At 32.8% G+C, this 17,870-nt stretch overlaps 1 protein-coding gene across 3 annotated transcripts in view; it reads right to left on the reverse strand.

Moving 5' to 3' along the window:
• Positions 1–17,870, reverse strand: part of TRIQK (triple QxxK/R motif containing) — a 77,866-nt gene that overhangs the window by 28,328 nt on the left and 31,668 nt on the right. For 2 of the 3 annotated variants that reach the window (XM_030938130.1, XM_030938132.1), the window contains exon 3: positions 5,102–5,183. In XM_030938130.1, coding sequence (XP_030793990.1) covers positions 5,102–5,162 — 61 coding nt within the window. In that variant the 5' untranslated portion in view covers positions 5,163–5,183. The remainder of the gene's footprint in view (positions 1–5,101; positions 5,184–17,870) is intronic. The other variant, XM_030938131.1, reaches the window with a different exon arrangement.

The following is a 17,870-nucleotide window of genomic DNA, read 5'->3' on the forward strand; positions in this document are numbered from 1 at the left end:
TCAAAAATTACTCTAAGTGTAAATATGTAAAACTCACCAATCAACAGATATAGAATGTCTCAATGGATTAAAAAAAGGTTTAGCTATATGCTGTCTATAAAAGACTAGCTTTAGATTTAATGACACACACAGGCCAAAAGTAAAGAGATGAAAAAAGCTATTCCATGCAAACAGTAACCCAAAAAGAGCAAGAGTAGCTGTACTTATATCTAACCAAGTAGAATTTAAACCAAAAACTGTCAAAAGAGATAAAGAAGGTCATTACATAATAATAAATGAATTAACAGGAAGATATAATGATTATAAATAAATAAATATACATATATGCATATGTGCAAACAAATATATATACATATATATGTGCATATATGTACATATACATATATGTATATATACATATCTGCATGCACACATATATATTATATATGAGTGTACATACATATGTATATGTGTGTAGACATACATATATATATGCACCTAACATCAAAGAATCTAAATACATGAAACAGCCATGGAACTGAAGAAATAGAAAGCAATACCATAATAGTAGTCAAAAATGAATAGATTATTGAGACAAAAAACTCAAGAAAAAAAACAGATTTAAACAATACTATAGAACAAATGGACTTAACAAATGTATAAAGAACATTCCAAACAAAAGTAACAGAATACATATTCTTCTCAAGTGTACACTAACATTCTCCAGGATAAATCACATGCTAGGTCACAAAGTAAGTTTTAACAAATTTAAGAAGACTGAAATGATTCCAAGTATCTTTTATGAGCACAATAGAATAAAACTAGAAATCAATAACAAAAGGAAAATGGGAAATTCACAAATACATAAAAAGTAAACAAGGAACCCATGAACAGTCATTCAGTAAAAGAAATCAAATGGAAAATAAGAAAACATTTTGAAAGGAACGAAAATGAAAATACAATATAGCAAAATTAATGGGATGCAGCAAAGGTAGTACTGAGAAAAAAGTTTATAACAATAAACAACTACACTTAAAAAGAAACATCTCAAACAACCTAACTTTATACTTCAAAAAATTAGAGAAAGAACAACCCTAAGCACAAAGTTGCCAGGAAAAAGCAAAACAGTATAAAGATTCTGGCAGAAAAAAATGAAATAGAGAATAGAAAAACAATGGGGAAAACAATCAATGAAACTCATCACACACGAAACAGCAGACGTTACAACTGATGCCACAGAAATTAAAAAAGATCATAAGGGGCATTTAAAAACAATTATACACCAACAAATTGAATAAACTAGAAGAAATAGATAAATTCCTAAAAATATGCAACCAAGCAAGAATGAATCAAGAAGAAACAGAAAGGCTGAAAACTAGTAACAAATGAGACTGAATCAATAGTCAGAAACTTCCCAATAAAGAAAAGCCCAGTACTGGATGACTTCAATTGTATGAAACAGTAAAAAAAAAAATCCTTCTTAAAGTCTCTTAAAATACGGAAAAAAAGGAAACACCTTCAAATTCATTTTATAAAGCTAGCCAGCATTACCTGGATTTGAAAGCCAAAGACACCACAACAAAAGAAAACTACTGACCACTATTCCCTTATGAACATAAAACAAAAATCCTCAAAAAATATTAGCAAACGAAATTCAACAGCACATAAAAGAGATAATATACAATGACCAAGTGGGATTTATCCCTGGGCGATAAGGATGGTTCAACATACGAAAATCAATTCATATGATAAAGTATATTAACAGAATGAAGAATAAAAATCACATGATGATCTCAACAAATGCAGAAGAAGCATTTAACAAAAAGTTCACCAGGAACTTAAACAAATTTACAAGAAAAAACAACCCCATCAAAAAGTGGGCAGAGGATATGAACAGACACTTCTCAAAAGAAGACATTTATGCGGCCAACAAACATATGGAAAAAAGCTCATCATAACTGGTCACTAGAGAAATGCAAATCAAAACCACAGTGAGATACCATCTCATGCCAGTTAGAATGGCAATCATTAAAAAATCAGGAAACAACATATGCTGGAGAGGATGTGGAGAAATAGGAACACTTTTACACTGTTAGTGGGAATGTCAATTAGTTCAACCATTGTGGAAGACAGTGTGACAATTCCTCGAGGATCTAGAACCAGAAATACCATTTGACCTGGCAACTCCATTACTGGGTATATACCTAAAGGATGATAAATCATTCTACTATAAAGACACATGCACATGTATGTTTATTGAAGCACTATTCACAATAGCAAAGACTTGGAACCAACCCAAATGTCCGTCAATGATAGACTGGACAGTGAAAATGTGGCATATATACACCATGGAATACTATGCAGTCATAAAAAAGAATGAGTTCATGTCATTTGCAGGGACATGGATGAAGATGGAAACCATCTTTCTCAGCAAACTAACACAGGAACAGAAAACCAAACACCGCATGTTCTCACGCATAAGTGGGGGTTGAACAATGAGCACATATAGGCACAGGGAGGGGAACATCACACAACAGGGCCTGTAAGGGAGTGGGGTGTAAGAGAGGGGATAGCGTTAGGAGAAATACCTAATGTAGATGACAGATTGATGGGTGCAGCAAACCACCATGGCACATGTATACCTGTGTAACCTGCACATTCTGCACATGTATCCTAAAACTTAAGGTATAATAAAAAATAAAATTCAACACCTTCATGATAAAAATTCTCAATAAATTAGATATAGAATGAATGTCCCCCTTCTTTTTTTCTAGTAGTTTTATGTCTTATATTTGCCTTTAATTCATTTTTATTTCTTGACATTGGTCTTGGCAATGATTTCTTGGATGTAACACTAAAGAAAAGGCAACTGAAGCAGAAACAAACAAGTGAGACTAAATTAAACTAAAAATCTTCTGCATGGCATAAGGAGCAATGAACAAAATAAAAAGGTAATCTGTGAAATGGGATAAAATATTTGTACACTGTGTATATGAGAAAGAGTTAAGTCAAATTACATAAGGAACTTACATTTTACAATAGTAAAAAAGACCACTTGATTGAACATACCTCACTAGAAAATGGCCAAAAGATCTGAATAGACATTTCTCCAAAGAAAATGGAGAAAATGACAAACAGGTACATGGAAAGGTCCTCAGCCTCCCTAATAATCAGAGAAGTGCTAATCCAACCACAATGAGATAATGCCTCACACCTGTTAGGATGACTATGTTAAAAAATACATATATAAAAAATGTTAGTGAGGATATGGAGAAGAGAGAATCCTTATATATTCTTAGTAGAAATGGAAAAAATGGTACGGAGCTTCCTCTAAAAATTAAAAATATATCTACTATATGACTCAGCAATCTCTCTCCTAGGTATATTCCCAAAGAAAATAAAATCTCCAGATTTTAGAGATACAATGTTCACTGCAGCATTATTCACAATAGCCAAGATATGAAAACAACCTAAGTGTCCACTGACAGATGATGGGATCAAGAAATTATTTTATACATATATAAAAATATATTTCACCCTTTAAAAAGGAGGTCCTGCCATTTGGGAAAACATGGATGAAATTGGAGGACATTATGCTAAGTGAAGTAGGCCAGACAAAGAAAGAAAAATACTGCATGATCTCTCTTATCTTTTCAATCTTAAAAAACAGATGTCAAATATCTAGAAAAAGAAAGTGGAATAGTGGTTACCAGAGTTTGAGGGAAGGGGAAAAGCAGAGATACAGGTCAAGGGTATAAAGTTGCAATTATGTAGGATGAATAAACTATAGATCTAATATATCACATGAGAACTACAGTTAATAATATTGTATTGTACACTGATATTTGCTGAGAGTAGATTTTAGGACTCACCACACACAGAAAAGGTACTATGTGAGATGATGCATATTTTAATTGGTTTGACTGTAGTAATCATCTACTGTGTGTGTGTATGTGTATGTATGTGTATGTGTATGTGTGTGTACACAGCAAAAGGTCATGTTGTACACCTTAAATATGTGCTATAAAAATTCTTAATTGGCTATATGTATTGTAAATATTTTTTATTTGTTTGCATGTCTTTTGTTCTTCAGAAATATATTTTCTTTATGGAGTGTACTTTTTGTGTCTTATTTATGAAATAGATATATACTATATTTTGGTACCAATTATCTCTATTTTCTGACTTCAATTGTAACTTCTTTGTTTATCCTTTAGTTATTTAGAAGAGCTATTTTTATTTATTTTGTATTTCCAAAGCAATGGTGGAGATAGAAAAAAAGTGCACTAAAGGAAAGGGTTGGGTGAAGAAAGGGAAGTTACCTTTTTGCTTCTAACTAATTTCTAATTTACTACATTTGATTAAAAAATGAGTCACAGGATATTGATTCTTTATAACTTGGGATACTTTCTTTGTGACTTAGTATGCAGGTGGTAATTTTTTAGAAATACTCCATGTATCCTTGAAAAGAAAATCTTGCACCTAGAGCCTAATTTAAAATAGATAAGCTTCCTGTGATCTTCCTGTGCTAAGTGAGCTTTATTAGTCCACCATTCTACTAGGGTAGTATCTCTTTGAGGGTCTAAGTATATTTGGGAGTCTCGATTCCATCTACAAATCCTTATTTCCAGTCTTCCTTCATCCTTCTTTCACATATGACCTCTGGAGAATTTTCTTTCTTTTTTTCTGAATTCAGGTTTCCATATAAAAGGACATTTGTTCTACTTTAGCATATTTTACAGAATTTTGAAGTTATCAAATTATTGCCAATGAGTCAACAGAATTAAAAGTTATAATATATATACAAAGGAATGATTTAATGGACTATAAAATCAAAACTGCTAATTATATAAAAGCATTCAGCCTAAAGAATAATATTTATTTTTTGTTTTACTAAATTAAAATTATAAGAGCACTGAAAAATCATAAGTACATGAAGTTCATATCTTTACTGGTAAGCAGGACTGCATTTAATTTTGCTTCCATAAAACTCTATAAAGTCCTTCTTCACTCATATATTTCTGTGTATCATATGTATTAGAGAAAATGTATTTTCTTAATATGCGTAATTGTGTTTTTATCTTAATTCATAGGAGTGTATCAAAGATAATTCATTGCTTACCAATTTGTTTTCTGTACTGATCAACAGGAAGTTTTATAGTAGAAGCATCTTTTCTACCCATCTTTGATCTCCAAAATGCCTGCTGAAAAGAAAATAATTATAATGAAATTTTTTTTGAAAAGGAGTATCTATAAAATCCAGAAATAGTTTATTCTATAAAATTCATTTTTAAAGCAATGGGTACAAATACCTTTGACTTATTTCCTTTAAATATTCATAAAGAAAATAAAATTCTTTTATATAAATCATCAATGATACAATCACTGGTAATTAAATTTCTCAATCAATTGTTTTTGGTAACATTCATCTTATCAAGTACTACCAGTGCTCAATTAAACCACATTGTCAGATAACATATCTGTAAATATGAAAATCATGTAGCATTTACTTAGGTTGGGGATTTTGGCATGCTTTTGGCAACATGTTTATTTCCAAGTATATATATTTTGGATATATATACTTACTATGTTACATTAAAACTAAGGCTAAAGTTTGAATCTCAAGTACTTTGTATTTTATTTTTAAAAGCATGACATATACAACCAAAGTAAATGAATTTCAGTTCTATTTCTGCCCCTCTTAATGTAAACAATAAAAACTACTATCATTTCTTAACATTTTCACGCTTATTACATTATATGCACTGTTCGATTTAATCTTCAACATGTTTTTATTGATATACAATAGTTGTACATACTTTAGGGGGATATATGTAATATTTTGATACCTGTGTACAATGAGTAATGACCAATTCAGAAAAATTGGGATATCCATCACCTCATTTACATGTTCTTTGTGTTGGGAGCAAAACAAATCTTCTATTCTAGGTATTCAGAAATATATAATAAATTATTGTTAATCATAATTTTCCTACTGTACTATTGAATACTAGAAATTATTCCTTCTATCTAACTGTATTTTTGTATCCCTTAACCAAGTTCTCTACCCTTCTACCCAGTTTCCGTCCCTGCCTCTGTCACTATTCTACTGTCTACCTCCATGAGATCCACTTTTTCAGCTCTCACAAATGAGTGAGAACACCCAAAATTTGTCTTTCTGTGCCTGGCTTGTTTCTCTTAATATAATGACCTTCAGTTCCATCCATGTTGCTGCAAATGGCAGAGTTTCATTTTTATGGCTGAATAATATTCCATTGCATATAGAGAACACATTTCTGCTATCCATTCATCTATTGATGGATGCCAAGGTTGCTTCCATATCTTGGTTATTGTGAATAATGCTGCAATAAACGTGAGAGTTCAGATACATCTTCTATATACTGATTTTCTTTCTTTTGGATATATACCCAGGAGTAAGATACCTGGATCATATGGTAGTTCTATTTTTAGTTTATTGAGGAACCTCCATATTGTTTTCTATAATGGTGTACCAATTTACATTTTCACCCACAGGGTATGACCATTCCCTTTTTTCTCCACATCCCCACCAACACTTGTTATTTTTTGTCTTTCTGATAGTAGCCACGTAACTAGGGTGAGATGATCTCTCTCTGTGCTTTCAATTTGGATTTCCCTAATGATTAGTGATGTTGAGAATGTTTTTCATACACTTTTTGGCCATTTGTATCTTCTTTTGAGAAATGTCTATTCAGATCTTTTGCCCATTTTTAATTGAATTGTGTTTGGCTATTGAGTTGTTTGAGCTTTTTATATATTTTGGGTATTAATCCTTTGCCAGATGAGTATTTTGCAAATACTTTCTCACATTTTGCAAGTTGTCTCTTGACTTTATCGATTGTTTTCTTTGCTGTGAACCTTTCTAGCTTGATGTAATCCTATGTGCCTATTTTTTATTTTGTTGTCTGGGCTTTTCAGATCTTATCCCCCAAATTTTTGCCAGACCAATGTCCTGAAGTGTTTTCCCAATGCTTTTTCCTAGTTGTTTCATAGTTTTATGTCTTACATTTAAGTCTTTAATCCATCTTGAGTTGATTTTTGTATATGATGAAAGATAGAGAATCTACTTTCATTCTTCTGCATATAGCTATCCAGTTTTCCCAGGATAATTTATTAAAGAGACAATCCTCCTTTCCCCCATTGTAACTTCTTCATACTCTTATAAAAAATGAGTAGACTCTAAGTGTGTTAATTTAGTTCTGGGTTCTCTGTTCTGTTCCATTGGTCTATGTGTCTGTTTTTAGGCCAATACCCAATTGTTTCATTACTATAAATTTGTAGTATAATTTGAAATCAGATAGTGTGATGCTCTGGCTTTGTTCTTTTTGCTCAGAAATGCTTTAGCTATTGGGGATCTTCCAGGGTTCCACGTGAATTTTAGGACTGTTCTTTAGGATTTTTGTGGAGAGTGTCATTGGTATTTTGATAGAGATTGCATTAAATCGGTAGATCACTTTGGGTAGTAGAGAAATTTTAAAAATATTAATTTCATCATGAAGGAATGTTAAATTTCATTGAATACTTTTTCAGCATCTACTGAAATGATCATATGGTGTTTATTCTTGATTCTGTTGTTGTGACACATCACGTTTATTGATATGTGAATGTTGAACCATCCCTGCATCACTGGGGTGGTCCCATTTGATCATAATGCATTATCTTTTTAACGTGTTGCTGAATTTGGTTTCTAGTATTTTGTTGAGATTTTTACATCTATGTTCATCAGGGATATTACCTTGTAGTATTTCCCTTTTTTAAATTGTATTCTTGTCTGGTTTGGTATCAGAGTAATGCCAGCCTTGTAAAATGAGTTTGGAAGTATTCCCTCCTCTTCAACTTTTTGGAATAGTTTGAGTAGAAATAGCATTAGTTCTTCTTTAACTGTTTGGTAGAAGTCAGCAATGAATCTATCAGGTCCTGGGTTTTTCACTGATGGAAGATTTTTTATTACTGCTTCAAACTCATGACTCATTATTGTTCTGTTCAACTATTCTGTCTTGTCATGTTTTATTTTGGTAGGTTTTATATGCCAAGGAATGTATTCTTTTCTCCTAGATTTTGCAATTTGTTGGTATATAGTTGTTCATAGTAGTCGCTAATGATCTTTTGCATTTCTGTGGTATCAGTTGTAATGTTTCTTTTTGTTTCCCATTTTATTTGAGTTTTCTCCTTTTTTTCCTCGGGCAAGCAAAGGTTTGTTAATTCTACTTATCTTTTCAAAAAACAACTTTTTGTTTTGTTGGGGTTTTTTTTTTTTGTATTTTTGTCACAATTAAAATTTATTTCTGCTCTGTAAGTTTTATGATTTTTATTGAATTTAAATATTGCAGCAGAGAGTGCAACCTGATCACTCATATCCTCCTTTTTTCCTAGCACAGACTATACTTCCTAGCCTCAATCATAATATGTCATTGTTTATAGAATATGAATGTTACAGTCATAAGTATTCTTCAAACTGGTGCCTGGAAGTTGTTCCTCATTCCTTCTAGTAAGGCATTACAAGATGAAGATGAAGTCAGACAAGAACTGGTCATGTCACAAGCAAAAATACAGAGAATAGAAAGTCCAGTAATTTGGGGCTAAAAATGTTGGAAAAGCCAAAATCTTCTGAGAACCAACAGGAAAAAAAAATGAAACTAGGCTTTGAAGAACAAAAACCCATTAAAACTTATCAGCTTATAAAAAAGAAAAGAGAGAGAGAGAGAGACAAAGAACAGATTAGGGGTTTTTACCGTCTCACCTGAGCCTATTATTTCAGATTACTTCAAAGTAGACACTATTGGGTAGAAAAAGAGAAGCCTAGGAGTTCTGAAGCACAGAAAGAAAGTGGACATGAGAATTAGGTCTAGGAAAGAAACTGCGCTGTGTTTACTGGCACATGCAACTGAGTAGAAATGGCAAGAAGGTTACTAAAATGTGAGGGAACTATATTTACAAAGAAACCAGAAACATAATCTAAAAAAGTCTTTGAATGAAAGTCAACTTTGAGGCCTCTACATTTAAACCAGTATACAGCAGTACTCAAGGAAGGCAAACTCTACAGAGTTTGTAACATCTACTTCACACATGACTAGAAAGGAAGAACCATCCAGAGGACAGAGCCACGAAGAATGGACAAAAAGACCATAAGCTGAAACTTCTACTTCAGCACAATGGATCTTCTCAGTGGTCTTGTGAGCAGCAGGTTTCATCATCACAATGGACCAATGACTCCTGTGGCTGTTTTCCATTCTTCCCTTTATAAATGGGGATGATTATTGCAGGTATAAAGCAGTTATCCACTGCTTAATCATTATTTCTTATGGGTTTTGTGATGCTGGGGAGGAGTAGGAAAATGTCACAGGCAAATTGAGAGAGAGGGCTATGTGTTAGCTTGAGATCCTTGGCTTGGAGCTAGATGCAATAAATGCTAGATGTTTAGGTTCTCTCTATTGGGGAGACAGAAAAAAATAAATGTGCATAGCTATTTCCATGCCAGAAAGATAAATTATTACAAAAACTGTTGGCTACTCACTAAAATACATGTTCTCCTTTTTTTCCCTCTGAGTACACCTGACTAATGTCCCGGCCTCCTTTGATGTTAGTTGTGGGCACATCACTTATTTTCAGCCAACAGAATGTGAGTAAATTAATGTTTGCTGCTTCTAGAACTGACTTATAAAAACTTTCCTTGCATACTCATTTATCTGGATGAAATGGAGATGACCTACAGAGTAGCTCTGAACACAATGTGACGATGATGACAGCCTGGATCATGAATGACTGCATGGAGGAGAGCTATCCAACTAACTTGTTTTCATATTGCTGTGATAACAAAAAATAAATGGGCAGCATTTGCAGTACTACACATTTTTTGCATCTATTTGTTACAATAGTTGTCATCACTGAAACTAAAACAAACAAGTATAGATGTTTCCATATAAACTGATGCAATTATCAAACTGTAATTTTTCTAAAGAGTTTATCAAGGTTCTAAAACACTAAATGCATTTGAAATCTGTCCAGACAAAATTGTATTGTTTATCTATATATATATTGTCACACAGAGAGTTAACAATGATCCCACCCAATACAGTGAGAGGCATCTCCACTGTAATAATTTTTATCTATATGTAATAAAATTATAAGTTCAGCTAAAAACCTATTTTTCTAATCATAATAATCTTCATATTTATGGTATTATTGCAATATCTAGGAATATTCAAATTATGACAAAGTAAAATAAGTTAAATTTTCATCTCTAATAAACCATGTAGTTATTACATCTAAGAAAACATTTTAAAATTCTAGCAATAAAAACAAGATGGCACCTAATTCTATAGTCTCAATTCTTATCATTCAAAACATTAAAAATAATTCTGTCAAGACAAGCACCATAAAAATTGTCAATAGATATATTATAATTTATTCATATAGCAATAATATTTGCATAGTATTTTGCATTTATTAATTATAAATAGGAATCAAGTTATTTTAGTTTTAATTGTGTGTGGGTAGGGAAGATACCACTCCATTTTAGGAGAGAAGCTGGATTAAATGAGTAAACACTCAAGATATTATTCCCTTTTCAATTGAGTTTTGTTCTTTGCCTTTACACACTATGCTTAATTATTTTTTTTTAAGCAAATCACTAAGGCTATCTACCAAAATCGTTACTCATTATGCTTCCTCCGATTCCTTTCTGGTCATTTAAACCAACATCCCAGCAGAGATAACACTTCAGAGGTCAATATTTTATTCATTCACTACCTACAGTAAGTAAAAAAGTAAGAGGTTTATCAAAAATGTATTTCACCAAAGTAGCTGAATTTTACTTATATGTTAATATATGCTACATTAAAAATTATACCAGGGAAAAATCTAAAGAATCTAAATTTTTAGAGGGGTCTATGCTCTATGAACAGACATTTTATATATATAATAATCACTGAACATAAAATCCTTCAAAAGAATTTCAACCAAGATACATTAGAGAAAAACTGGTTTAAAATTTGTATTCTTAGTTATTTTTAGTGGTTTGATAATATTTAATCAAAATTTAAACTTTCTCATTGTCTTTGAAATTATTATATTCTATTCAGTAAGTAAAATGACGTTTTACCAAATGATAAAACAAAACATGCTTATAGAACACATCCTTACACAAATTATTTACATTTTATTAGTTGCAAGAAACACACACACAAAAAGAAAGCATTTTGCCTTACTGATAAACACACTGAGGCTATTTTAAATGACCTAAAGGGACACCTATTCATCTGTATGGTGCAAACTGTCAATGACTCAGACATGTAGAACCTTTAAAATGTTCTGACTTTTCTTTGTTCTTCAAAGCCTTGCGGTAATCATCATTCATTTCTATTGCTTTGATGGTTAGATAGCAAACTCCCAAGAAATCCAGGGAGACATTAACACATACAGCCGCAATTTCTAATAAGACAGCTATTTGCATACAAGATCAGCCACAATTTAAAATGTGTTGTGATAGATGTGGAAAGGGAATAACAGATTTATATTAGCATGTACAATACCAAGATTGTTTTCACAATTTAATTCCTTGGAGATTATGTCTCATCACCTTCTTTTGTAAAGAACACTGCATTCCCTGAGGAACTAACTTGCTCTGAGACCCAGCTAAACTAAAATATGGATTAATAAGATAATATTTATTATTTATGAATTTTGCTGTAGGAATGATTTCAGATGAAATCATCACAGAAGTTTCCGACATTCTTGAAACTTGATAACACATATTTAAAGAAGAAAAATGCTAATTTTATTTAATACCTAAATTGGATATTAAAATAATTCAGTTAATTTTTATCTAATTAAACTTTACACTCATTAGGACTTTTAAGATTAAACATAGCATTTTTGTTTTTAGAATGCTTTCTTAACCTGAATTTTCCAGAACAATTTTGCCAACAGTATTTTTAAGCATTAATACATGACCTTTAAAAACAAAGGTAGTATTATATTCAATCACCTTCCAACCAAGTTATTTTATTGCTCATTTATACCTTTTTATGAAATCCAGAAAGAACAAGTAAAGAAATAAGAAATCTGAAGCCTTCACATATGTCTCTGCTTCCAGAAAAAGCATTAAATCCAGACTGTGACATTTAAATACATATCAAAACACAGGTTATTAAAAAAAGTTCAACCCATGACCACAGAAAAAATAATTATCTTAGTTTTTAAGGCTAAAAGAAATACATTTACCTAAGAAAACTCTTCGTTAAACATGAAGCTGTAGTTAGACAGAAAAGGTATTTGGTTATGGCTGGATCAAAGTTGAGAACCAATCATGAAAATACAACCTCATGCTAGATGCTGAAGATATAATAAACACAGAAGATATTTGTCCCTGATCTTATTGCACATTAACCGTTTCCAGAGTATCACAAATTTAAAGTTGTTCATTCACTTAACATACTTAAGTCATTGAAATGATGACACATTTCCTAGATAAAGCAAAAATCCTTAGTATAAAGAACCATTAATGATCTGAATTTGTCATTTGTTCCTTTCTTATGTTCCAGTGCACTATGAAATTCAGCTTTTAGTTCCATGACTTTGACAAGCTCATTCATGTTTCCAGGAATTTACTATGTTCTGCAATTTGCTTTAAATGTCCTTTCAATACATCCCCACTTGTGGAACCTATATATTTTCATATTGCACACAAGAGTCATCTCTAAGTAATCATTCAGATCTTGCCTAAGAGGCATCATTCATGATTCAGATCTTCAGAGACAGTTCTCCACACTTAAGGAAATGAAAAAAAAAAAAAAAAAAAAAAAAAAGATCATTTGAAAGACTATCAAGTGTGAAGTGGACAAGGTGTACACAATTATAACATTAAAATGCAACATTATAAGTAATATTAATCATTTCGATATTATAAGTCATATTAATTATTTCAATTAATTTTATGTATTACTCATATTAATAGTATCATATTATCATTGAGACAAGTTATTACAATGAGGAACAAATTCTTACTGTATAAAACTGGAGTTAAACAGTTGTTATTCTAAAGTTTTCAGAGATCGAAGTGCCCAGTTCACCTACATTTTGACAAACTAATTTCCTTTACAGCTGCAGGTAAAGTATCTAAAAACTGAAATATGTGAAAAGATGATTTCTAAAATCCTGATCACTTGCCAACATTGATATGAAAATTTATATGAAAAGTAAGTATAGGACACTTATCTGTGTAAACCTAAAAAGTCATGTTCCAGGAAAGAAATCTTAGTTGTTGGGACTCATCTTTCAGCCAAACTAGGGAACTAAAACACAGTATTAGGAAATAGTGCTAGAACAAATATATTTCCTTATGAAAAACAAAACAACCAAAAATATTTAACCCCTATCTCATATTATACACAAAAATTAATTGAAGATAGATCATACAACTGAACAAACTAGCTAAGACAACAAAGTTACTAGGGAAAATATTATATTCATGACTTTGTAGAGGCAAATATTTATTGAAGAAAACATAGTAGGATGTATCATAAAAGAGAAAAAAAGAATGAACTGGATTACATCAAAATTAATATTTGCTTATCAAAAGACACCAGTAAGAAAATAGGTTATTACAGATAGATAGTATTCATAATGCATGTATCTGACAAAATAATTTGCATCCAGAAAGCGTTTAAAAATTAATAATATAACATATACAATCTAATAATTTAAAAAGGGGTCAAAAACTTGAACAGGAACCAGAAACTTCAGCAAATAAGATATACAAATGACAAGCACATGAAAAAGTACTTAACACCAGTAGTAATTAGCAAAGTGCAAATTAAAATTAGAACTGAGATACTACTACATATCTACTAGAATGGTTCAAATAAAAAATAATTCATATACAAAATAATGAAGAGAATGTGGAGCAACTGAAATTTCTGGTACAACCTCTTTATATAATTGGCAGTTCCTACAAAGTTAACTACCAGCAATTTTTGCACTTCTACTCCTAGATATTTATGTAAGAGAGATAAATATATATGGTTACAAAAATACTTTCTACAAAAATGTTCATGGTAGCTTCGTTCGTAATAGTTAAAAATTGGGGGCATGGTGGCAGGTGCCTGTAGTCCCAGCTACTCAGGAGGCTGACGCAGGAGAATGGCATGAACCCAGGAAGAGGAGCTCGCAGTGAGCCAAGATCACGCCATTGCACTCCAGCCTGGGGAACACAGCAAGAGTCCGTCTCAAAAAAAAAAAAAAAAAAAAAAAAAAGGAAGTAACCCCACCATTGATCAACAGAAGAGTTGAGAAACTGTGGTTTATTCATATAGTGTAATACTACCCAGAAAAAAAAAAAAATACTAAACATAGGCAGTAGAGATAAATCTCAACAATATTATGCTGAGAAAAAGAAGCAATGATGTCTCTGTACTTAAATGGTCAAATACGTCCTATGGGCTAAAGAATAAGTGAGAGGTGAGAAAGCAGAGATGAAAATTGCAGACCAATCCATTATAAAATAAATACAAGGAAGGAAACAGATAGCATAGTAAGTAGAAAGGAACTGAGGTTGAGGAAGAGATTTTGTTGTTGTTGTTATGCTTTGTTTTTACTCTTTAGGGCTTTTTTCTGATTAAAAATGAAAATTTGAGTTGGTCTAAATAATAATTGGGAGGAACAACCAGAAAGTGAGAGGGTGAAAATACAGAAAAAAAAAAAAGTAACAATGAGGTTTCCAAGTAGAGTAGAATCCAGCATTCATTTCAAGTAATAATCATAGCACACTATGTCCATCACTTTATCAAGAAAAAGAGAAAATAATGGGCAAAATTACACATAAGACTTGAGGTCTGGTAACCAAAAGTAGAGGGATATCTATGTAGTAGCTCTGTTTTCACTGTGAAGTAGAAGGCAAGATTATCTCCTTATGAGAGAAAGGAAAGGTGGGAAGTTTGAAGGTTTGCAAGTGCAGAGTTGGAATTAATGCTGTGGAGGAATGGAAAGAGTTGTCTAAAGAAAACAGGACTAACTGGGTGCAGTCACTTGTGCCTGTAATACCAGCTACTCTGGAAGCTGAAGTGGGAAGATCTCTTGAGCCCAGGAGTTTGAGACTGCTATGAGCTCTGATCGTGCCACTGCACTCCAGCTTGGGCAACAGAATTGAGGCCCCATCTCTAAAAAACAGAAAAATAAAAAATGAAAACAGGCTTCATGGGCATCACTAAGAGACCAAAAAAATTTGGTAACCATGAATCTATTATAGCATTGGACTATCAGATTGCAAATAATATTTTCCTTTCTGAGTGCTTAGCTACTTAGTGCTGACATAGGGAAGGGTAGTCTACTAGAGTAAGCAGAATTTAAGTTTTCCCAGGTAGGCATGACAGAAAACTTTAGGATACTATAAATAGTGGGTGACATGATATTCTATGGCATCTAAAGGTAGAAAAGGAAGTGAAGGTAGTAGTGGTTTAGAGTTAAGCAGAAAGTGGACCAATCTTCGGACTTGATAAAGTTAAAGTTAAATAACCAAATTTGAAAGTGAAAAATAACCAAATAACAAAATTTGGGAGTAAAAAATAACCAAAAACCAAATACTAGGAGTGAAAAATTAGTTATTTTACTAGAGAAGAAGGTTATTAACAAGGTCACTAGTCAGTGTGAGTGTGAGGCAATTAATATTATTGAGATGGAGTAAGTTTTGGTCCAGAAGGACTGACGTGGTAGGAAAACATTATGGCAGATGTGTTAAGGAACTGAAAGACCAGGATATGTCATACATATGCATTATGGGTACCCAGGATGGTAGCAGGATTTGGGTGAGGATGCAAAGAAAGACTCAGAGGTAGGAAGACTGAGAAGGGACCCGGATGTCCACAGATAAACAGCAAAAGAGAGAGTTAGAGGACACTACTGTCAAATGGAATGAATCACAAAGGAGCTGGGCTTTTTGTTTGATTTGTCTTGTTTGCTTTTACATGCAGGAAATGTAAATGTTCTGGAAGTGGCAATAAAAAATAAAATGATAAAAACCAACCTCTTGATCCACTGGTATATGAACAAAAGAAGAATAGTTTCCATTTAAGATGGCTTCAGGGAAGTGGTGTTTATAAGAAGAATCAAGTTTCAATTAACATCAAGAGGTAAAAGTAATAAAGCGTTTGGGATGAACTGGGTTCAAGGGGGATATAAAAAAATAGAGAGGAAAGGAAATAGCAAGAGATTAGTCCATGAAAAACCAAAGATAATACAGAATAATATGGGCCTAAGTATTTAGTGGAGGACGTATAACCAAATGGGTCAGGTAGGCAGTGAGAAAAGTTAACAGGAGTGTGTAGTATCTTGAACCAGCTTTATCTCAAAACTGCAATGAGTACTCAGGCCTCTCCAGGAGTCAGCTGTAGCCTTGGTAAATGGAGGAGTGCCAATCCCTCCAGGAAAGGTCAGCTGGCTAGAATTCAGCACCACAGAAGAAAGTCTCAGATCTCGAGTCTAGTTAGCATCACCTATTCATTGGGAGCAACTGGAGAGTCCAGATCAGCATTTGGCAAAGTACGGTCCATAATACCATTAGAGTTGTCTGGGATACTCATGAAAATGCATATTCCTGGGTCCCATCACAGTCCTACTGAATCAGAATCTTAGGGGCTAAGGTATATGGGTCTCTAGTTTTGTTTTTGTTTTATTTTTAAATTTTCCGTGTGATTACTGTCACCATTTAAGTTTGAGAACCATTGATTATCTTTTTAACAAGGTCACAGGCAATTCTTTTGCATATTAGCATTTGAGAAACACAGCTGGAAGTAGATGGGAGGCCTGAGCAGGGACTGTGAAGCCTTTCAGCCTCTCTGGTGGACCAGCAAGGCCTGGTTGGGGTGGCATGATCAAATTGTGGAAGTTTCTAATGATCCCCTGAAACTTTAGACTTTTTCTGAATTCAACAGGAAAATATAAAAGGATTTAGTGCAGTGAGGTAACCAAATCAGATACTTTTTAATAAGATTAGAAAGACAAGGAGGTTTGAAGTTAACTAAATAGGCTAGAAAAAAAAAAAAAATCCAGCTAGCTTCCAAAAGTAATCTACTAAGTGATAAATCAATGCAACAAGTAGAAAGGAAGTTCTATTTGGTGTTTTACTTTTTAGAATATACGAACAGCTTGGATGGGGGCAATGAGGCAGAAGAAAAACTGAAGATGACAATGTTTTTCAATTTTAGTGATGGTTAAAATACAAAGTCCAGGCTTCACCCTTCAAAATACCCAGTCAGTAATGTTGGGGAGTGGCCAAGGAAGCAGCATTTGGAACAAGCACTTATTCCCTGCCAGTTTTCAAATTCAGGTGGCTAGTGGACCGTACTTGGCAAATATTGGGTTAGAGAGATGATAATGTCATTAACAAAAACAGGTAATCTAGAAGTAGGTATGGGGTGGCTGATGAGGGTGGAAGAGCATTAGAAATCTACATTATAAAATGTTTAAAACAAGAAATAAGAAAACAAAGCGCTTGTTTTCCCCAAAACCTAATAGAATTAATTAAACTAAACATAATTATGTCACAAATAAGCCAGCCCCCACCAAAAAACACCCACAAATATTTCGCTTACTTTTATTTTAATGCTTTTTTAATGCACAGATTGTTGTGGCATCTGGACACATGACACACTTGAAAACAACACATTAAATTTATACTGCCCAGAATAGACAAAAAGCTGCTTTGTAAGCATCATCAACAATGCTCATCATTGGGGGAGGGGTGTGCTGCATTAGCTGGGTCCCATGGAATTATATTTTTAAATTCTAAACTTTTCACAAATATAAAAGCGATAGGCACTTCAAATCTGAAAGGCCACATGAGGGAGAGAACTTCTATT

Source organism: Rhinopithecus roxellana, chromosome 9 (genome assembly GCF_007565055.1).
Source record: "Rhinopithecus roxellana isolate Shanxi Qingling chromosome 9, ASM756505v1, whole genome shotgun sequence".
NCBI classification, from domain to species: Eukaryota; Metazoa; Chordata; class Mammalia; order Primates; family Cercopithecidae; genus Rhinopithecus; species Rhinopithecus roxellana.